This window comes from Coturnix japonica, chromosome 18, assembly GCF_054131305.1.
Source record: "Coturnix japonica strain WE chromosome 18, WE-NBRP24, whole genome shotgun sequence".
In the NCBI taxonomy this organism is placed as follows: domain Eukaryota; kingdom Metazoa; phylum Chordata; class Aves; order Galliformes; family Phasianidae; genus Coturnix; species Coturnix japonica.
In genome coordinates this window covers 5,691,838-5,714,797 of record NC_140680.1, presented here as the reverse complement: position 1 = coordinate 5,714,797, position 22,960 = coordinate 5,691,838, and the positions used below count along the sequence as shown (strand labels likewise).

Below are 22,960 nucleotides of genomic sequence, written 5' to 3'. Positions count from 1 at the left end.
ATTCCTCTCTCCAATACACAATGACGAAGAGCAGGATCCTACAAGTTAGTGAATGCAAGTCATGGTCTTTGAGCAGAGCATGGGAAGGGGTGATTTGCTGCAGTGGACGTTCAGAGCAGTATTGAAGGTATCGTGTTGTAGCTCAAAATACAAGGTAAAATAAAATGGTTCAGCCTCAATATCCAGTTTCAAGGGAGACAGATTAAACTGAATGTTCAAATGGAGAAGAATAGTTTAGGACTCTGTAGCTGAAAGTGATTGTCCTTAGTTGTAGATAACCGTTGTTGCTCAGAATCCAGCTCATGTTAATAAGTGTAACATGGAATGCCAGTATGATATTTAAGCAAGTTATTTTTCTCCCATAAATAACTGGCAAACATGAATGCAGGTGATGCATTTGACTCTAATCCCACATGTTGTTTGTAATCCAGACTGTGAACGTCTCTACTTCATCTTTGTATACTCATAATGTCATTAGGTAGGTTACTTTGTATGGCAACCTCATGAAAGTGGAGACGGTAAATATCTATTCAACTAGTTGTTGAAATTTTGTTTAAACAAGGAGACTTTGGGGTAGTGCTGCTTTGTTCAGAGAACAAAGAAACTGCAAGCTAACATTGTAAAATGGGACGGGTAGAGTTTGACGCCTGGCTTTGTCTTCACCTCATTTCTCAAGTGAGGACGTGGCTGTAGCTGTAACACAAAAACAAATCCTCTTTCTAGAGCAGTTTAAAAGAAAGTAGTTTTTATGATGTCTTATGGAGTCAGATGGTTTAAAATGTTTCTGATTTAGCTGAAGACGGGCACTACCTGGCAGCATGAAGGTATTGTTTTGGTGCCTGGGTTTTGCTTACAGTCCCCCTCCACTGAGCTGTGAGTTTAGGGGTCACGCAGCAGAGAAGTGTGATGGTTTTTTTTTGCTTGCTGATGTGTTACAGCCAGTGTCATGCAGCAGAAACACCCAGTGCGGGTTTCCCCTCCCCCACGGCACTTGGTACAATATCTCAAGTTGAGAAAAGAGGAAGGAAGCTCAGAAGAGCAGCAAATCTCGCAGAACCCATACAGCTGCCTCGGCCAGCTTCAGTCTCCTCCTAGTCGTCATCAGTAATAGCAGCTGAGAAACAGATTTGCTTCCAGCTCCTTCTTTTTGGTTGTCCATCTTGAAACCTGCATTTGTATAAAACTCGCTTTCCTCGGTGCTGGGCGTCCTGTGGAGCCGTGCAGACTCATGCGTGATGGCAACGTGGCACAAGACGGAGAAGAGCGGTGTGGGTATGTACCTCAGTGAGCTGCCTTCTGAATGTTGTCCTCGTAACTTCTGAACAGGATGTGGGTAGGTGTTATCTCTGCTGTGAGAGCACCCTCCGCTTTACCATGGTGGTTTAACTGAAATGATCCATTTCACATTGAATTTTAGTTTTCCAAAGAGAACGACAAGCAGCACATAATGCCAGGTTGGGAGAGGTGCTGCTTCCGCCCCGCCATGCTCTCACTGCTCTAAAATAATGAACTGCCACAGTAATGCAGCTTTCCCCACCTCTGTGTTTCAGAAACACATAGAGGATGTGCTGCTTGTTCTATAGGCAGCAGTTTGAAGGTACAATGAACAGATGGCAGGGAAGGGGGATCCTTCAGGTTCTTCTCAGCGATCATTAAACCCATCATTTGAGCTTAGCATTACTGAAAAACATGCATAAAGTAGTTACTACTTGTTGGAAGGAGCGTCCTGTTCCAATATCAGTTTTCCATAAAATTAATAATATTAGCTTGCAAAAAGGACCAAACTGCAGCTGAAAACCAAAAAAAAAGGCCTTAAAATCTGCAATCAGCGGTGAAGCACTTGAAGGCAACGCTTTGCTGAAGTTAACTGGAGGTTTCCAGTAGGGAACGTTATTTAGTTTATGCTTCCTATAGTTTGTTACATGTTAATGCTTAGTTACCAGCATGGACTCCCCACACTGCTCTTAAAATCTTTTTATTTAAAGGGAGCTGTAATATTTTGATATGCATTTAAGGCATGAAAAAGAAGTTACCCATGGCTTTATGAAATAAAATGAATCAGATTTAATAAGAGGAAAAGAATGTCTTCCTGGTCAACTCCCATGTGCAGCAGTGACAGAACTGTGAAACAGAAGTAGCTTGTTCTGGTTGGCAGTATGTGAAAATGAATGTGTGTAAAGCTCTTCTGGCTGAGTTTTACAAATAGGTTCGGCATTTTTTTCCTAAAAGTTTCTGCCCTGGAGGACTCTGACCTGTTGGATGTGGTTCCTGTGTCTGTCTACCAGCAATGGAGTGTATTGCATGTGGACCGAGTGCTAGATAAAGAATAATATCAAACAAGCTTCATTTCTAGGGGCTTTTTACAGGGAGTTCTTTGTGTTGGAATGATCTTCTTAATGACAGGCAAGTCTGACTCTAGCACTGGGTTTTAACAGAATGGGAGACCATTACATAGCCTGGCAGTGTTCGGTGTGACTCTGATTTGTGTGCACACTCCCCCAGTGCAGCAGCCTGGCACGTCCCCTGAGGAGGCTGCACTTTTGACAGCTGTCATTTGTGCCATGGTCACTGCTGGTAACAGGGAGAGTTGGACAATTAATCACTTCATAGCCAGTGTGATCGCTGAGTATAGAAGAGTTGATATGACCTTACAGTCTTTGTGATATCAGAGGTGCAGTAAAGCAACCTAATGTCTTTCACAAACATTTACTTCCTAAACTTGTAATTAGATGTAGTGATGTTTGTTTCCATAAAGGCTAACAATGCATGTTGATTGAATGCTGCTTTGCTTAAAAATCACTATTCAGTAGTTTTGTATAGCAGTAGTGTGATCTATGTCTGGTTTCAGACTGTTTAATTAAAAATAGCAAGATGAGCTGAAATCACGTAGCGTGTCTTAATTTTAGTCCATAAGAATCAATTAAGTAATAGAAGGCATAGAACGACAGTATTTCAACATTATTTCAGCCATAGGGATAGCAGTGTGGGATTATAAAACTCAGAAGGGCTGGTTTTACATCACTTAGCAGTGGAACGGTGCTCTTGCTGCCTTCTCAGAAGTCGCCAGCTCTATCCATGGCACACCCTTTTCAGAGTACAGACTATGTACAGCTCATAGGACAGTGTAATTACCGTCATATGCAGGTGCCATTTTCTCTAATGGGGTGTGCTAGAAATACTGCTGCTACTCCTCCTATCTCCCTGGTAACTGCTGTCTTCTCAAATCCGGTTACTGAGGTTTACAACAGAGCCTGGAAATTATGAACATGGTTTCTTAGCATAAGAAGTCTTTAGCCTGTGTGCTAAAGATGCATTTTGTGTTACTCATGTTAGTCCACAGAACACTGCAATCTGTTCTCTCATAAGGTGGATGAGGGGCTTCAGAACTTGGGAAATTTTAAAGTGCCAACAATCCAACACAACGTGCCAGCTAGTGGTCAGCACTAAGGGAAGGCCAGCTTGCTCCACACAAGTGTTCAGCTCATCGAAGGTAGCTTAATGTCAGAAAGAGTGAAGATGAGGACAAAGCAAACATTTCTATTTCTTTTTATTTGCAAATACGTTTCCTGGTGCCAATTTAGAAGCCAGTTAGCGCTTGAACTGCTGTTTAGTTCAAGGATCAATCCGTTTTAGATCAAAACCTTTGGTCTAAAAATCAGCAGAATACAGGAACAGTGAAAAGGCATTAGGGAGCGTGCAGAATGGGAAATGGTGCAGTGAATTATCTTGTACTTTTAAGGAACTTTGCGTGTGTTCAAAACCAGAAAACAGATTTATAGTGCTGATAAATTTCATCAAAGGGAAATGAAGTGCCCAGTTTGTGAAGGAGCAATCTGACTCAGTGCTTGGAGCTATTGTAATTCTTGAAGATGGTACCTTTTCTGTTACATACACTGTGGAGCAGAAGGAAGAAGTAAACCTAGTTAGCTACAGTGGGCCAACTGAGGCTACTGTTTAAAAAGTGTCATCAAGTTTTATATTTCTGGGGGCTTACTGTAAATTTGAGTCTGCAGCACTTGTAGCTGGCACAAAGCAGATCTTAAAGAAACCAGGACACAAGGATTTCTAAGCATGTATTGTCCATATATATCCAGTTGGAGGAATGTTCATATGTTGCACACTGCCATTTATATGAAATAATATACTCAACAGCTCTGGCTTTAATAGTCACATGGTTATTTTATTTAGCCTTCACATCTTTTTTTTTGTTTTCCTTTGCTACTGAAGTGGGCACCATTACATATCTTTACTTGTGCTTGAATGTGTGAGAGTGATGTCAGAATTAGACACAGCCTTCTTAGACTGCCTTTACAGGGTGTGCTATATTGTATGACAAGAAAGGATAATCTGGACATGCTCCAAAGATGCCCACTTGTACTTGAACAGAGTTAAACTTGGAAAAATGTCCATGTCAGCACTTTGACCTGGTAGTTTCTGGGCTTAGCGCTGTGTTTTCAAATGAATATGGAGGTCTCCAAGCAGGCCACATTCTCTTTCTGTTATGACTGGTATGAGGGATGTCAGTGAGTGGAGAGGGACAACATTCTTCAGAATGATTTGAAGGGATCTCAGTTTCTGAGAATGTATTTTTAAAAATCCCATTGTAATCATTCTTACATAAATGTTCTGTAAATAATTTTCAAATCCATACACTGTTGCTGTTGGGTTTTTTTACATTATATTACTTTTTAAGATCAAAATATGTGCATGACTATTTCATGTTTTATGAAGGCCTTAAAGGTGGAGATGATATTAATTGAAGTTAACAGACGATATGCTTGTATTTATGCTGTGCTTTACCCCAGCAGGCAGCTCAGCACCACGCAGTCATTAACTCACTCCCCTTCCCAGTGGTTGGGGTAAGAGAATCAGGAAAAAAATACAATGAAGTAGAATTCCTTGGTTGAGATACAACATAATTTGCTAAGACAGAAAAGGAAGAGAAAAGGAAATATTAGTAATGATAATGACATATATATTTACAAAACAGATGCACAAAACAATTGCTTACCACACAATAACCTACTGCTGGCATCATTTGTTTTGTGACTCTATTATTATAGCCCTTCAGAGTCCCACTCTGAAATGGGACAGTATCCTTCAGAGCTGCTCCCCAGCCAACTCCCTTCAGTATTATTGTTTTCTTTTTCCCTCAGATGGGATGGAATAACCCTTTGGCCAGTTTAGGTCAGCTGCCCTCCTCCTGTCTGCTCTCAGCTCCGTGTGCCCCCCAGCCCCTGTGTATATAGTTCAAAACCTTTAACAGGATTTTGTTAAACACTTCCTACAAAAAAAAATCTAAATGCTACAGTAAAATCCCATCAAGTTTCTAATTAGTCATATAGAAAAGTCTTAGCTGGTAAAGCCACTTCCTTTGTCAGTTACTTACTGCATTTTTCAATATATTAGTTGTTATTGAGTGAAGTTATTAACGGAGAGCAAAACCAACATGCACTGGGAATGTATGACTCAGTCATTTGCATCTACATTTTGAGAGAAATGCAACTGGAAGCAGAGCAGTGCAAGTTTTGAAATATGAAGTGTATTTTAGTCATCAGTAGTCTTCATCTGTATGGATCTCTCAGGGAAACAGCAACAGCCTCTGCTCCACAGCCCCCACATACACTGATGGAAACAGATGGCAAGTATTTGTAAATGTAATGATATTTTACGTGCTTAGGACGATTACTTGCCATCTTAACTTACTGAATTCTCTTTCAAGATTATAAAAGACAGCTAATCTAAACACAGTCATACACCCACTACTTACATTTAATTTTGTGTTTAGCTGGGTCAGTACAGCAAGATTTGGTTGAATGAATGGCTAAATCTGCATAGCAGAGTCACTTCAACTTGTTTATTTGGTTTACTGTTTTTTTTCCTTGTGTCTAATAATTGTATTTCTCCTCTATACAACCAGGTGGGAAGGCCTCTTCATGTTAACAGGAAAAAAAAGAACTTATTTTTAGTTAAATAATGTTCTTAAGTTCCTACAAATTTGTTGTAAAAGTATAGCAAAGTAAAGACTCACAAGAAACAATCAGTGGAAGCTAAATAGGAAATATTTTAGCTCTATGCTTCTACCTTGGACATACACTTGAAAGGCTCATTTGAGACTTTAAACATGATTTCATGTTAAATGTTAAAGTAAAATGTGTCACTGACAAACATTTTGGCTTAGCAGAAACCAACGTGTGGCTTTAGAAGCCACAGGGAGAAAGGTACCAAAAATATGTAGGCATACACTGACTGGAAACTGACTATTCTAGAAAAAAATTTGTAGCTCAAAATACTGCATGGATACTGGATGCTTTGGATGGATGGATGGATACACTACCGTCTTTATGGCACAACAGAGGTCACAGTTAGTGTGCTGTTCCTACTTGTACTGTTTTAATGTGGTTTTAGGTTTATGTATTTTAAATAGTTTCCCTGAGTGATAATAGATTCAACAACCACTTCTAATCTTTAACACTATTGTGGAAGTCTATAAATGAGCACGCAAAGGAAAAAATGCAGAAACAAATGCTTACCATTGCAGCCCACATCCTGCAGCCATAGAACATAAGAAGGAGTAAAGAAGCTCTTTTTTCTTGGTTTCCCTCTGAAACAACATATAGATAGAATTCTGATTAGAAGACTTCTAAATTTTGCCACTCTTTTCTTTTTCAGTTATATATATATAGAAAAATAAGATTATTTTTTTACTGGTCCCAAATGAAACAATTTCATATTAAGTTGAAATATCTTAAGGAAAATTTGGTGAACTGACTTTGCACACATCTCTCTGTGCCCATTCTCTCTGGAATCATGAGTACTTTCTGTAAATTGTGTGCTCAGACCAGTAGATTAGCAGATCTGCATGACAGCAAACATACATACATACATACATATATGTGTGTGTGTGTGTAAACATATTATATATATGTATATATATGTGTGTATATATATATATATATATATATATATATATATATATATATATATATATATATATAAATATGTGGGGTTGATGGTTGAACTTGCTAATCTTAGTGGTGTTTTCCAACCTTAACGATTCCATGCAGAGTAATTAGTATAAATAGTTTGGTTTTCTTCCTGCACTGACTTTCTTCAGCACAAGTACGTTTTCAGAAGGGACAAAGTAATGAGAGTAGGTGAAGCTCATTGATAGATTTACAGTTCCATATATTTATTCATGTTTATTTATCCTGGTATCAGAATTCAAATAAATGCTTGTTTATCAGTTTAACTGTTGTGTATGGCTGTAGTGAAAATCAGTTTTTTTGCCCTCTAAATTTTCAGCAATATACAATTTCAAAGGCACGGGAATACAGCAGCTATCTCTGCAAATTGGTGATGTGGTCCATATCTTGGAGTCCTGTGAAGGTAAGCCAGTGGCCTAAAAGCTATAGTTTTCCTTGTTTAAATAATTAAATTGTTTACTTCACACTGGTTGTCTATGTTACGTAAGTAACTGTCTAATTATGTTTTTGGTATATATTTGGTATTATTGGTGGTGGTGTTCTATTTTAAGAACGAACTTATTCATTTTTGGAAAGACAAAAAAGAAAAGTTGCAGGATGTGTGGTTTCCTTGAGATGCCATTACAAATTAAGGGAACCATTGAGGTAAACATTGTTTGTGAAGGTCATGAAATAGTTGTCAATAAAGAGTTCAATAATGCTGCTGTGCAGGTAAAATGTTTCATGATGATGAAATGTGTACACGGTAAACACAGCTTCTAATTCAGCTTTTAATTTAGTAAGGTAGAACTCTTGATTTTATAATCTTTGGAGAATTTTATTGTAGTTAAACAGGGGCACAAGTGGAACATAGCTTGAATTGAGTTGTAATTGCTACTGTTGCAATATTGTTTTTCTTTTTTTCATAGAGATTTCTAGTTGATGATACAAAGCCCCATAATAGTTCTTCATTTATTTATGAGGTTCTACTTTGAACGTTGCAATAGGAAGCTTCCTATTTGAGTCCAAAAGCTATAGTTCCTTGTGGCAAAAAGATGTCTTGTTCCTTCTTGAGTTGGCAAGTTGGATGTGTAAGAGCCATGTATTACACTGGCTTTACACCTAGAACACAATCAGAAGAGCTTCAAGGGCTTTTCAATACAATGAGCAATCTTTTATCAAGCTTTATCAACTTATATAAATGTATAAACCTTCACATATTTAAGGTAAAAATGCGTATCCTCTTCTTTATGCAAGTGTGGGGGGTGTTATACTCTGCATAAGAACGTTTGCTCCTTCTGTGCAAGACTTGAAAGTAGATCATACTTCATTGTGTACAAGCTTTGCTGTCTGTTTCCTGCTTCTCATTTGTCTTTCTGAATCTTTTTGAAATAACTACTTTTTAAAAGCATCCTGTGCCAGGTAGCTTTTACACGGAGGGGAGAGAATTAAAGGCCTGTATGTTTCTTATACTGAGTGTACTCTTTCTTCCTTTCTTTTAGATTGGTATAAGGGATATTTAGTAAGACGTAAAGGTTCAGAGGTAAGATCACACTTTTCACTCCTATGTGATATTTCATTTTAGCATGCGTTACCAGATTCTGTTCTGATCAGTGAAACCTGCCATCTCTGTCCTCTTTCTTTTCAAGATGAATAGAGCAGTGTTCATACTGAACAAAGATGGTAAATATTTGAAATAAGCACTGTTCAAAATGAAGTGATAAAAAAATAATTGCTGTGCCTTCAGGTTATCAGACTGATCAAAACATCACTTGAAACAACTTTTGAGTTAATTTACTGCAAAACGTTTCTGCACTTTTTTCATAGGGATCTTTGAAGCTACATTTAATCCCAGGCTTTGCACCACATATGAATTTCAGTTACTGCGTAGAGAAAAATGTAACAAAATCTTAGCTCAATTAAGACTACATATGCTGGTTCACATAAGGGTTGTCATGGATAGAATGATAATCAAACATTCCTTTAGGATAAATCAGAATGTTTCAGCTGTAGTACAGCCAGAACACATCAGATATTGAGAATGATAACAGAGTGTGCTATATATTTTTTTTTCCTCTCTAAACAGGGAATATTTCCTAAATCCTTTATTTGCATCAAGGAAGTTACTGTCGAAAAGAAAAGGTACTGAATTTAATTTTTATGTTAAGCATCTTGTCTGCTAAATGATGAGTTATAACACATTTTATATTCCTTAAACACAGTAACTTTAATATAAATTCATGAAAAACTGCTAATTTTTTCATTAATTTCTTCTCTAGACATACAGAAAATGTAATACCTGCTGAAATTCCCTTAGTTCAAGAAGTTACCACTACTCTCTGGGAATGGGGAAGCATCTGGAAACAGCTCTATGTGGTATGACAATTTTGCATGATGTGCATGGGCTTCTGTGAAAGTAATGCCCCCTACTTATTTCCATGGAAACTACAATAGATACAAAGGGCGCAATGACTCTGATAGGTCAAATTCTCAGCTTCAAAGCACAGTTTTTCAGTGTAGCCATGACCATTGGCTATGTTTTCATCAGCAATGAACAAGAGCTGCATGACACACTTGTAAAAATGCACCAGTGGAAGTGATCCATTGTCACCACTGCTGAGATGCACCATGTGGTCTCCGTAAGTGTTAAGCAAGCAGTGAGGAATGTCAGTGGGTGCCATTTTTTCTGTATGGAGGCATTCAGTCACACACTTTTACTTAATACATATTTCTATGTCAGATGCAATTTTGTCAGGAAGGAATTCAGGTTCAGTGATTTTAGTCTGTCTGGAAAAAAAATGTGGAGAAATGAACAGAAATAAAGATGAGGACTTTGATTAGCAAGGTATTTTTTCTCATTCTTGCTCTTGCAGTTGTTCAGCATGACATAAGGCATCCTTTAATTATCAGGGCCAATGTTTCACTTAACTTTCTACAAAGCCTAAGAACTATTTTCTTCTATACTTCAGACAAACAAGAAGGAGAGGTTCCAGCAGGTACAGTCTATGATGTATGACTTAATGGAGTGGAGGTCACAGCTTCTGTCTGGGACTCTGCCAAAAGATGAGCTTAAAGAACTCAAACAGAAAGTCACTTCCAAAATTGACTACGGTAACAAGTAAGTAGCCTACATTGCTTCTGAAAAACATGATTTATTTTAAAGTTCACAGCTCGAATACAGATTGAGAAAATTTTCCTTGTTGCAGTTTTGTAGGTTGTTAATATTTCATGTGGACACTGTAAATCATTCTTTGCAAGCTTCTGTTACTCTTGTAATAGTAAACATCACAGAGACTTCTCATGCCAAATACCATTTTCCAAAACATTAATTTATTTGTAAATTATGGAAATATCAACTTGTCAATTGTAAACATTTGAGGTCAGATTAGAGTGGCCTTTATATTGGTTTAGTATCAATGTACTCAGGCCAAAAACTTCATCTAACCCTTAATAAACACAGCCAACTTCTAGTAGTGTTATGCAACCACATGAGCAGTAGTGTTGAAAGACCCTAGTGGTGTATAAATAGCAGAAGTCTGAAGCATGCAAAGTCCTTGTTAAAGGCAACTCTCTTCAGATTTACTAGGGAATTTCCATGCAGAATTTAGTGCTGGTAATAGAAGTGAAACTACTGTAGGTGGAATAGTTACTTGATAAAATGCCTTTTTTGCTGATGAAGTCATTGCAGGACAACATATGTTTGGCAAAAATGCTGTTATGTGGGTTGATAAACGGAGGAGAGAAAGTTTGATACACCAGCTTTCACTGTAGGCATTTTACATGCAGTGGAATCTGCTAATGATCTGCACTAAGCTACTGAAAATGACTGTTGCTATTGTGGCCCAAAAGCCTTCAGCTACTTGTGGCTTAGACACAAGCAGCGACCTAAGATGTTGTGAAATCTTGTTCACTGATCTGAATCCACATATTTCTGGTAAGTTGTACTCTTAATGAACACACTCTGGGAATGCATATGACCTGACATGCTGTGTAGAATTGGATGGTCATCCCAGGACAAATTTTGACTTTGAAATGCTTCAGTCAAAGTTATCTCAGCTCAAAGAACATTAACATTTATTTGCTGTCAGACTACAAGACTGTAAGCTGCTTTCCTGAAAGAACAAAGATAGAGGGGGTTTAAAATGGCAGTTTTAAGGCACTGGAGGTAAATACTGAACAGCAGATTGAAATGTAAGTGTAGATTTGGCATGTTTTTTTGTGTTTTTTTTTTCTCAATTACTTTTGTAACTATTTAAGCTGGCTTTACTACTGTAAAACTAGAAGAAAATTCATGAGCATTACATTTCTAAACTGTATTTTTATGGAAGGAAACTTGATAAAACTACCAGATCTTTCTGTTTTCACAGGATACTTGAGCTAGATCTGATAGTTAGAGATGAAGATGGAAATATCCTGGATCCAGATAAAACCAGTGTCATCAGCCTATTTCATGCACACGAAGAAGCAACTAACAAAATCACTGAGCGAATTAAAGAGGAGATGGTAGGAATGATGGGACAAACTTAACGCTTCCTCTGCTAAAAATCAAAATGAAAAAAACACACAAGGCTTGAAGGACATAATTTACCAAAAAAAGATGGTGAAAACTTTTGCCCCTAATTTAATATTGGATTCACATTCATGTGTTATAAATATGGTGAAACCTTGAAGGGTATTCGTTGTATTTGTGCATTGCCAGCTAGACTGAAAGCCTGTGTCTAAAGCTGGTTCTAAATGAATTCTTGGGTGTCTAAATGGAAAAAGGCTCTTAATCCCACCTGAGCTCTACTCAATAGGCTGATTTGCACAGCCAAATAGCTAGGTAGTAGGAGTTCAGGCTGTACACTGACTAACCAAAGATCTGTTTTAGAGCATCATCTGAAAATACAGGCTGCTAGCTCTAAGTTGCAGCTTGCTATTTAGTTTGGAGCATCTGAAGAATTTAAACTTATTAACAAAGTTTAGTGAACTCAGAATAATCCTGTGGTCACCAATATCTAGCATGTCTAAGCAAAGCTAAAGCACGTACATTTTATCTTTTAAAATGCAATGTAAGTGACTACACTTTCTTTTCCTCTTCACTGTTTAAAGACTTAGAAGGTACTTGAGTTCTTCATTAGTGAGAAAGTAAAAAATTACAAAGGAAGTAAAACATTTGACAAAAAAGTTTTGCCATAAATACACTTCAATACTGTCTGTGTCAAACTGTTGAGCATCTCCTTATCAGTTGTTCTTATCAACATTATTTAAATAAATGCTGCTTCGTAGCTAAGAACATGTACTTAACTGATGATACACAGAAAATAAAACTTGGTTTTCTGCAATAGAATTTGTTGACTTATTCAAAAACCAGAAGTAATCAATAGATAAGAAAAAACTTTTGGCCATCATCTGTTCAGTGGCTGTTTCTAGGTGGTTAAAACAAGATGTGATTGGAACCTACATCCCTATTCTTCAGATGGCAATCCATCTCAGATATGCCTTGTTTTATTTTTGCTTTACACTTGTACCATCAATCTGTTTTCAGAAAGTTGCATTTGTCTTCCTAATGCTCTTAGCATGCTGAAACTTCACTACGCTGCCGGTTGCTGGTCTTCTGCTATATACTGCCATGTTCAGAAAAACTCATCTTGAGCAGATTTGTTTGCTTTTTGTTTGTTTATCCTGAGGCTAAAGAATTGGAATCTGCTATTGAAGTCAAGTTATTCTTTTTTCCTGAAGTTCACATTCTTACACCCCTAGAAAAATATTCTGAAATCTTCAGGCATGTTTTTTTTATCAGAATTTTAGTAAAGGACTTCAGAACAGCTCCACTGAAAGGAACCTGATTTCTTGTTAGCGAAGGTTTTGAATATATTGATACAGAGAAGAGGAATTTAACCTGGCAATTATTTTCTCTGTGAAATTAAATATAAGATTTTCAAGACAGGGAGATTTCTGGATGTGAAGGGATAAGTGAAGAGAAACAGCAAAACTGTTGTATTCCTTGGAAATATTTGTAAAATAAATTGAGACTTGTTCCATTTCCAGCTAGGTGCCCTTGTGGAAAGGATAGTATGCTTAGAATATCAGACAAGGACTTTCTTAATAAGTCTGCTGAGTCCTGCAAAAGGTGATTTTAAGGCAACTCTATCATCAGGTTTTTCATGTTTGCACACTGAGGCAGCTCCGTGGGCTGTTTTGAGGAACCTGTTGTGAGCTTTTGATCTTCTTACATACACTGAAGGCTCTGAGGAAGAAGGGGGTGCAAGGAATCTTCCGTATCTATGACACTTCTGTACATTCTAACTAACCTGATAGCTTTCTTGATTCACTGTACAAAAGGATCTTGATTTGGTGGTAAAATAATGCAAAGAGTCAGAAACTAATTTGCTGGTCATTTTTGCATTGCTAAGCAATCGCCCTCTGAGGAGTACACAGACAGTGGTTTTCTCTTTTTTTTTTTTTTTAGTATCTTATCACTAACCCATGGATCTAGCTAATGATTTTTCTTCTTTCGACTAGTCAAAGGATCAACCAGATTACACATCGTACTCCCGAATGTCTTCATCCCCCACTCATAGTCTGTATGTCTTTGTGCGGAATTTCGTTTGTCGAATTGGAGAGGATGCAGAGCTCTTTATGTCGCTGTATGATCCACAGAAATTAACAATTATAAGGTAAGTTTTCTGTCTTTTTTTTTTTTTTTAATGTAAGAAAAAATAATAGTGATAGAAGCTGTCCACTAAGAAGCACAATAGTTGCCAGCATGTTAATAATGAAAAGGATATATAAATAAAGGGAAGAAAATCGGGGGGGGGGGGGAGGGTGAAGGGAAAGTGTGGACAGATTTAGTTGCTGGTTGCTCAAAGACTCCAGGGTAAGGGATCCCAGATATTCTGAAAGCCAACTTCTGGAATAAGCATTTCAGAGTTTTGGAGAGTTGTCAGACCACTTCTAATTAGAAATAGTCATTATTATAGTACTGTTGGTGGGACTTTTTATTACAAGTAAAGACAATGTATTTGTTTGGTTTTTTTTCCTTAAAAGCTTTTACAGATTTTAGGAGAAAGAAACTTCATGTGGTGGTTATAGTAACTGAGCCATCACATGTTGAGGTTTATAAGACTGCCAAACCAGCCAAAGGCAGTCATATTAGGGAGAGTCTGAGGCAGTTGTTAAATTGGTTTTAAAAGGAGAAGTGAAAGAGGGAAATATGCAAACTCCAGAGATGACTGCCCTTGTTGGTAATCAAAAGGTAACCTTAAGATTGTCTTGAGAAATTGATGGGGATCCTTCTTTTGTGGAAACATGCCTCTCTAAATATAGTATGATTGCTTCCTTAATAGTTCACGTGAAATTGCACTGGTGTGCCAGAATACAGAACCGGATTGTCCCTCCTATTGTTTAGCTCCATAAAGTCGAATGAATTAGACTGGAGGAATCTCTGCAGGCCACCTAGTCCAACGTGCCTATCAAAGCAAGGCTGTCTTTGGTCAGATTGTTCAAGGCCTTGTCTTGTCATGGCATTATTACCAAAGATGGAGATTCAATAGCCTCTCTGTGTACTTTGCAAGTACTCTGACCTTCCTTGGCTCTATGAGGAGGAAGTAGTCATAGACTGAAACTGTCTTCTGGCAACTGTCAGGTCCAAGCCTGAGTCTGGAATCTTGATTTCTTTTGCCAGACAATCTGTATAGATGACAATAATAAAAACTGTTTTCATTGCATCTATATCAGTAGGTGACTGGAAGAATGACTTACGATGTCACTGGATTGATTTCTTAAGTTTCTTGATGGGGGAAGTGTTCTGTTGTGTGTGAAATAAAGTGCTGAAAATTAGGTGAAAGATAAAAACATGAAGGATGTATACATTAAAAGGGGGAGTAAGATTTGCTGATGGTCTCTATCAAACAGCTCATGGTGTTAAAAGGGTGCTGTTTTGTCTGATGTTCAAGTTATTTACAAAGTTTACTGATGGTGTTTTGTACATTACTATTGTCTTTTGGTCTGGGTTTAGCTTCGTACAATCAGTGCAGGCTGTTGTCTGTTACGTGACTTTTTTTCATAGTTTGAAGAATTTTAAAATCACATGATAATAAGAAACTTTTCTTCAAAACAGTGAGAACTACTTGGTGAGATGGGGGAGCAAAGGCTTTCCAAAGGAAATTGATATGCTCAACAATCTGAAAGTAGTGTTTACAGTAAGTGTTTTTCAGATTTCCTTATATTTATTTTCAAATCAGACTGTCTCTTTTCTGTGGTTTCTGTCAGAGGATTGAGCAAGATGATGAAGGAAACAGAAGTTATCTTAGAAACAGAGTGAAATGACCAGTCATTGAGTGCCTTATGACAGAGATTTCGTACTTTCTTGAAATCAGTTTGTACCTTTTCTCTAATGTCTGCCTCATCAGCTAACTGATTTATTTGATATTTAACTGCTGTAGCTACTGATTTCTTCCTTATATGTCTTAGCTTACATTTGCTTTAAACTTTAGTGTTTCAGACTTTTTCATCCTTTATGTGAACTCAAGTTGTTGTGGTGTTATTTTTTTCCATTAATTATTTAGACTTACGTAATTACTGAAGTTCCTTCTTAAATTTTACAACCTAATTCTTCCCCAAATAACATTTTATCTTTTTTTTATTTTATTTTCTAATCTTAGGATCTTGGAAATAAAGACCTTAGCAGAGATAAAGTTTATTTGGTTTGTCAAATAGTCCGAGTTGGAAGGATGGATCTTAAAGACAGTAACTCCAAGAAATACACACAAGGACTAAGAAGGCCTTTTGGAGTAGCAGGTAAATGAAGTCTTGTGTTCTCTATCTGAAGCAGGAATTAACTGATAATTGCTTGGGCGGTAGAATCTACAACAGCATGACAGAATCTAATATAGACATATAAACTATCTTCCATCTGTAATGGCTGAAGTCTGAAAAGGCTGAATCTACATTAGTATTTTAGTTCATGTCAGAATTACGCTTTTGAATTTAATTTCCTAAGTACCTGAGTACTACTAAGAGTGGATAAAATAAAACCACTGATTATGTGCCAACAGCACAACTAATTTGAATGTACACACTTTGTTCATAGGATCAGACTAAAACTAAAGTAATTCTGTCCTCACATAGCCTCATGTTTGTAGAGCACACACTGCACTAGAAACTGCTCCACAATTTTACACCCATTGGTTTACACTGCTTGCTGATGAAAATCTGTATTTAGCTTGGGGAACAAGTATATATAATACACAGTATTAATGGACAGGAGGAGATATTTAGCAATGCCATAATATGTTTTGTTAATTTTATTTTTCTAGTCATGGATATTACGGATATCATAAAAGGAAAAGCGGAAAGTGATGAAGAGAAGCAACATTTCATACCTTTTCATCCGTAAGATAGTCATAAGTATCCTCTTACTGTACACAAAAACTTCAATGCATCTTAGGCTGCAAAATGACCCGTAAAATGCCTCAAGAAAAAATAACTTTTCATCTTAATGTTTTTATGTTGTCTTTATGTCCATTATTTAAGTATCACTTAAGAAGGCATTTAAGGATTGACAGGAATTACATAGCATGTTAAATAAATCTAGATTGCTACAACTGTTTTCTATGAGTCAGCTATTTAACAATAACAACCACAGCAAAAGTTAAATTCTTCTATATCCAATGCAGTAACCTTTGCAAGTTTGAATAATTAGTAATTTATGTGCTTGATCCTGTTTTAAATCTGCGAAAATTCTTAGTAAGAATTGTGAAGTAAAGCAGTGAAATCATCACGTTAGCTATCTTGAAAGTAATATTTGGAGGTTATAGGTGGGCAGACCAGCTGTCTAAAAATGTGATACTCATAAATTAAATGGCTGGATATCAGTATTCACTGGAAATGTATTTGCACATTCTACATACCTGTTATGTGCTGTGGAGAATAGATTTAATTCTGAAAATAAATCAGCTTGTCAAAATCCCAGCCTATTTCACTTGTTTGTAATTTGATCCAAGTTATTTGCTATGTGAGAATTTGTACATAATTTCAATAGTCACTTAAATCAATTTGAAATTTATTTGTGAGGTTGTTCATTGTGGAAACTGCTCTGGACAGGCATGTTGCTGTACGCATTCAGGTTGTGCTGTCCTACAAAAGGACAGGTTTCCATACTGTGGTCAGCCTGTCACAGACCACAGTCCCTCAAGTCACTGACTTCATCTTTTTTCACTTTAGTCTACTTATATGTAGCATGAATGGTCTCTGTAATTCAGTCCAAGAGATGATGAAATTGTGTCATAATAATGTCAGGTACAGCAAGGAGAACTGAGGCTGTTTGTCATCTGTGGCCTGACATTTATTGCTTAACTCTCAGTAGTCACTGTTTTTATTCCTGCAGGGTAGTGGCAGAGAGTGACTTTCTACACAGTCTCCTAAGCAAAATCACAGCATCAAAAGGAGACAGTGGTGGACAAGGTGAAGTACATATGTATTTTTTTAATCAAGTAACAAGTGATTTCATTGGAACTTCATTTTATACTGTTAAGATTTTAGTGTAAGGCTTTTATGTTCTATGATTCTATGTTTTCACTATAACACCACAGACATGGGTGAACTTTCAAGCTGGCAGGGAAGAATCATGACTTTTTTGCAGATTGTAGGTTAATTAAATTAAGAGATAACGTTTTGGACTATAAGCATTTATTTCCAGTGAAGGAAAGCAGAAGAAGTGAATTCCTATTATTTTGGTCAAGAGAAAATAGCATAATCTGAATATAGGTGGGCTTTTAGTTTTGATTTGTTTTCCTTTCTTTTAGTATAAATGCATTCCTTTTTTATTCTTTTTTTTTCCTTCCCCTCTTAATAGGTCTCTGGGTTACAGTGAAAATGCTTGTTGGAGATGTGATTCAAACGAGGAAGGACTATCCACATCTTGTAGACAGAACAACAGTTGTTGCTAGAAAGCTGGGATTTCCAGAAATAATCATGCCAGGTAGGAGGTGCTTTGTTCCATAATGGGAGGGTTGGTTTGTTTGTTTCTGTATTGTTTGTTTTTGATTTGCTTGTTTTTGTCATTTCTTAGGTTAATGAACATCAGCTACAGGCTTGATTACTGATATCTGTAATAAGTAACTCAGTCTGTAGAATTCACTGTACACGTCGAATTAGTCTCAAAACTAGAAGTTTACATAAAACAGTGACATCCTTGGAAAGTGTTAGAGAGTACTTAAACAGAAAAGTCAGTGAAGGATAATCTGAGTTCCTTCAACATACCTTTTTTGTTTGTTAAATAGATTATTGTATATGATTACTTGAATCTTAAATTAACCTTAGTTTTATTGTAACTTACCACTGTCTTTTATTCAATAATTATGCAAAAAATGAGCTAACAATCTCTTGATTGTTGATTTATGATTACATAGTTGCCAATTCAATTTACTATCTATAGTTCTTTAAAAACTAACAAACAAAAAAGAACCAACAGCAAACAGATTCAACCCCCTAAAAAGACAAACCTCCACACCTTCTGTTAAAATCTAGGTACTTTTAAATCTGGTGAACAGGAGAACATTAAATCTCTTCACATAAGACAATTAAGATATGAAGTTCCTTCTAGAATGACAGCTGTGTACTTGGCCAGAGTTCAGTAATGGCATCCTTCTGTCATCTCACCAGCAGGTGTCAGTGCAGGACGAGAGTAAATTAAAGTCACTTTCAGGAAAGCTGTTTTCAGTCCATCGCGCAGCTCATCGTACTATCTTAGCTAAAAATAAAAGGGCTGAAAATTTAAGCTCCAGTGGAAAATAAGACATTTTCTATGGCAGTCTGTTTCACTGTTGAAATATTACTGTGAAGGTCATTTGACCCTATGTTCTCACAGCATTCTTATTCATAAGTTTTTATTTCTTTTTTAGGAGACATAAGAAATGACATTTATATTACACTGCTGTATGGAGATTTTGATAAATACAATAAAACAACTCAGAGAAGTGTGGAAGTAATAATGTGCGTTTGTGATGAAGAAGGGAAAACCATACCAGTAAGTTGTTCTGTGTTTATTTCCTGTTTGATGGACATACAAACATGAAGTTCTTACAAGAAGTAAGCCTTAAAACATCTTACAAATTCTATTGAAACACCATTATACAAAAACTTTATTTCCACACTTGACATCTTTTAATAGATGAGTTTTATGATGTTGACTGTAATGGATATATTCAAATCCTATAAATGTCTTACATAATACTGTAAAACTGCTGGAAAGGAGAAGTAAATATGAATGACCTATTTTAGCTATGCCTAACGAGCAAACAGATTAAAAGCTGTTTCTGACAATTACTGCATTGTAACTCCCAGGGTTTTCTTTTGGTGGGAATTCATGGAGGGATATATTTGTGCATTTAAATGTGTGAAGTACCATTTTTTTTCCATATAAACCCTGGGTTTGTGCCAAAAAAACCCTGTTTGTTCCTTCAGTGAAGTACATGGCAAATAAAGAAGTGAGACCAGAGCAGTATGGACAGGTCACACGCTTAGCATGAATATTTACAGTGTCTTTTTGTTAGTCTATTTTTATGAATTTCTGTCTTTTCCTAAAGACAGTTTAACACCAGTTCAGCATTCAGGGGAATTTTTGACCTTATGAGCTTCATACTGTTCTTTAAATCATGAGGGTGAAATCATACTGACACTTCCTGAGATAAAATAAAGCTAGAAAAGCTCATTGTACTTCATTAGTTGCTGAGATGTCAATGTGTTTATGAATTACAGCTAAACATTTGACCTAAAAAACAGCTTCAAAGTCTGAATACAGAAAATCTGAAACACATGTACTACCTAGGATCCACATAGCAACTAGGAGTCCTGCTCACGAAGCATAACTCTGAGAACACCTTCTCTATGGAGAAGGACTTGGGGGTCCTAGGGTGGATGAAAAGCTGGATATGAGCCAGCAGTGTGTACTTGCAGCCCAGAAGGCCAATAGTATCCTGGGCTACATCAAAAGAAAGGTGGCTAGTAGAGAGAGGGTGATTGTCCACATCTACTCTGCCCTTATAAGGCTCCATCTGGAGTAATATACCCAAACCTGGACTCCACAGCACATGCAGTGTGTGGAGCTGTTGGAATGGGTCCAGAGGAGCCACAGAGATGACCAGAAAGCTGAGGTAACTCCCGTATGAAGAAAAGTTGAGGGAGTCAGGCTTATTTAGCTTGGAGAAGAGAGGGCTCTGGGGAGACCTCATTGTGGTCTTTCAGCACTTGAAGGATGCTCAGAAGCAGAAAGGGAAGTGACTTTACACAGTCAGATAGTGACAGAACAAAAGAGAATGGCTTTAGACTAAAAGAGGGCAGTTAGGAAGAAATTTTTTATTCAGAGGGTGGTGAGGTGCTGGAACAGGTTACACAAAAACACTGTGGATGCTCCATATTTAGAAGCATTCAAGGCCAGGCTGGGTGGGATCTTGGGCAGCCTGATCTAGTGGTTGGCAACTCTGTCCATGGCAGAGGATTGGAACTGTATGATCTTTAAGTTTTCTTTAAACATTTCTATGATACAACTCCCATGTACAGGAGATAACTGTTGTGAAATAGACTTCAGTAACTTCTGTTGGTTGCAGCCACAGATAATATGCTTAAAATACCTGCCACAATATTCTTTCAAGAAATTAATATATTGCAATCCATTAAATCTTGCATTTCAGTGTTATGTATGTTCAGTTCTTTAGGTGGAGCTTTTCTCCAAATGCCAGCAGAAAATATAGTTGTCCCTTTGTCTGATATCTGACAGATGTTCAAATAAATGCCTCTCTTCTGGAGGCAATATGCATCACACTTTTAAGCAAATTTTCCAGGGTTCATTGAGATACTGTTGAATACAATTACTAAAGAAAGCAGCTGTTGTTCTGTTTTAGCCTCCAAAATGAAATGTGCAGCAGTAAACTTCTAAAACTATGGATTTATAAAAACTTCAATATTTCTTATTCTTGTTACCTGTAATTCAGACAAAAAGAAATATTCCATTAAACATGGAATTAAACATTTAAACATTAAACATTTGTGGACTCTGTTTATGTATCAAATTGGTTTCAATTGGGAGGCTAAGAAGAACATTTACTGCTATGAGTAAAAGGCCTCTTGTACTAAGTAAATGTCACAGAGCACATTTGAACAAGTTTGTACATAAACACAGAAAAATCTCCCTTTGTGGAGGTGAGACTTACCTTTCTATAGTTAAGTTGCAGAGACCAGGCCTTAGAAACCTTCCATTATAAGAATCTCACCTTTCTTTTCTTGTTCCTGGTGTTTGAAGATTCACATCATTCACCAAATGGCTATAGGGAAAGGAAATACAGAAATTAAACTTAGGCTGAAAGGGGAAAATAAAACATTGGGGGGAAATATAGGATATGGTATTGGTGTATATACAACTTCTAGTTCAGAAATCACCTTTGGTACACAGGGTTCATTGAGATGAGTATCTCAATGACCCATAGATTCATTAAGATGAGTATCTCAATGACCCTCAGGTTCATTGAGGTATTTATCTCAATGAACCCTCAGTGAACTTCTGTGATTCTGCTAGAATTGAGTATTTTAGAGTCAGGGGAGAACTCAATGGAAAAATTAAGTTGTTAATTGTTACGTTGTGTCCCTTCCCTTTTAACTGAGAGAAATGTTGGCCCTCTCGTTACCTTGCTCTTCTCACAGCCCATAGCGTAGCCCTGTACACCACCGCCTAGTGGTAGGGCGTTCGTTTTTCTTGTGTTCTGAGGCTTGGAAAACATGATCTCCTGTCTAGCAGCGTTTTGGGGCATCCTAGTCCTAACTGTGGGGTCTGTTCAGCGGGTAAGGGTTCATCTCGCCTACTCAGGCTGAGCCGCAGAGAAGCACAGCCATGGACTGAGGGCTCGCGCCCGTTCCCGCCTGGCGCTGAGGTAAAATCTGCTGTCTGGAGGAGGGATGGGTTGGTTGGTTTTCCACGAGTCACAACGATTTACACAAGTTAACGAGCCGCTAAAGAGTGTTTGTTTCTTCCCTTTTGTCAGAACGCCGTTTGCCTGGGAGCAGGGGACAAACCCGTCAGTGAATATCGATCGGTTCTCTACTACCAGGTCAAACAGCCGCGCTGGATGGAGACCTTAAAGGTAGAGCACTGAGAGCCTCGCAGTGCTTTGTCTTCGCTTGGTGGTGCCTCGAATGAGGATAAAACGGGGATAAAAGCTTAAGTTGCATGGCAAATAAAATAATAGTATCGGCTAATAGTTATCAAATCTAACTTTATGTACCTAGAACTATAAAATGCCCAGAAGCTTCTAGAAGTAGTTCTTAAAAAGCATATCAGAGGCTTGATAGCACGCACAATTACTTAAAGGCGTCTGTTGAAGGTGATATTGCCATGTTCAGTGAGTCTGCTGTTACAGGCAGGTGTGCAGCTGAGGATAGAGGGGAATTCAAGTGTTTTTTGAAGTAGAAATGCTTTTACATTTGTGTTTCTGCGCATATGAGATAGCTTACATAGAATTGCTAACAGTAAATCGACTCAGAAAGTGTAGTAAATGTGAAGAATATTATTTAGTCAGAATTTTAAAGGGAAGTTGAGTTGTAAATAAACACAATGGAGTCTAAAGTCTGAAGTTTTAGCATTGTGGGCTTTAGCATTGAATCATAGGATTACTCAGGTTGGAAAAGACCTCAAAGATCATCAAGTCCAACCGCAGCCTAACATAGTACCCTAACTGTAACAACCCTCTGCTAAATCATATCCCTGAGCACCACATCCATTATTATTATTAACAGTTGCATATTTTGTTGTTGTAAGTAGGAATGGTAATTAAGGAATAAAGCAGACGTTCTGAGATTCTACTCAAGGATGTGGAAAAGAATTTGATCACAAAATTTATTTTCTGCTTTTCTTAAAGGTAGCAGTTCCTATTGAAGACATGCAAAGGGTGCATCTGCGCTTCATGTTCAGACACAGGTCATCTCAAGAGTGTAAGTAGGGGGTTTATACTTTTGTGAGTTAC

At 37.3% G+C, this 22,960-nt stretch overlaps 1 protein-coding gene across 1 annotated transcript in view; it reads left to right on the top strand.

Moving 5' to 3' along the window:
• Nucleotides 1–1,022: 1,022 nt before the first annotated feature.
• Nucleotides 1,023–22,960, top strand: part of DOCK2 (dedicator of cytokinesis 2) — a 113,564-nt gene continuing 91,626 nt past the window's right edge. Inside the window, exons 1-16 of the mRNA XM_032447425.2 lie at nt 1,023–1,272; nt 7,306–7,389; nt 8,468–8,508; nt 9,052–9,107; nt 9,245–9,341; nt 9,935–10,083; nt 11,333–11,468; nt 13,470–13,624; nt 15,067–15,148; nt 15,611–15,746; nt 16,265–16,340; nt 17,335–17,411; nt 17,803–17,928; nt 18,851–18,975; nt 21,983–22,081; nt 22,856–22,928. Of these exons, the coding sequence (XP_032303316.2) occupies nt 1,236–1,272; nt 7,306–7,389; nt 8,468–8,508; nt 9,052–9,107; nt 9,245–9,341; nt 9,935–10,083; nt 11,333–11,468; nt 13,470–13,624; nt 15,067–15,148; nt 15,611–15,746; nt 16,265–16,340; nt 17,335–17,411; nt 17,803–17,928; nt 18,851–18,975; nt 21,983–22,081; nt 22,856–22,928 (1,549 nt within the window). The 5' untranslated portion in view covers nt 1,023–1,235. The remainder of the gene's footprint in view (nt 1,273–7,305; nt 7,390–8,467; nt 8,509–9,051; nt 9,108–9,244; nt 9,342–9,934; nt 10,084–11,332; nt 11,469–13,469; nt 13,625–15,066; nt 15,149–15,610; nt 15,747–16,264; nt 16,341–17,334; nt 17,412–17,802; nt 17,929–18,850; nt 18,976–21,982; nt 22,082–22,855; nt 22,929–22,960) is intronic.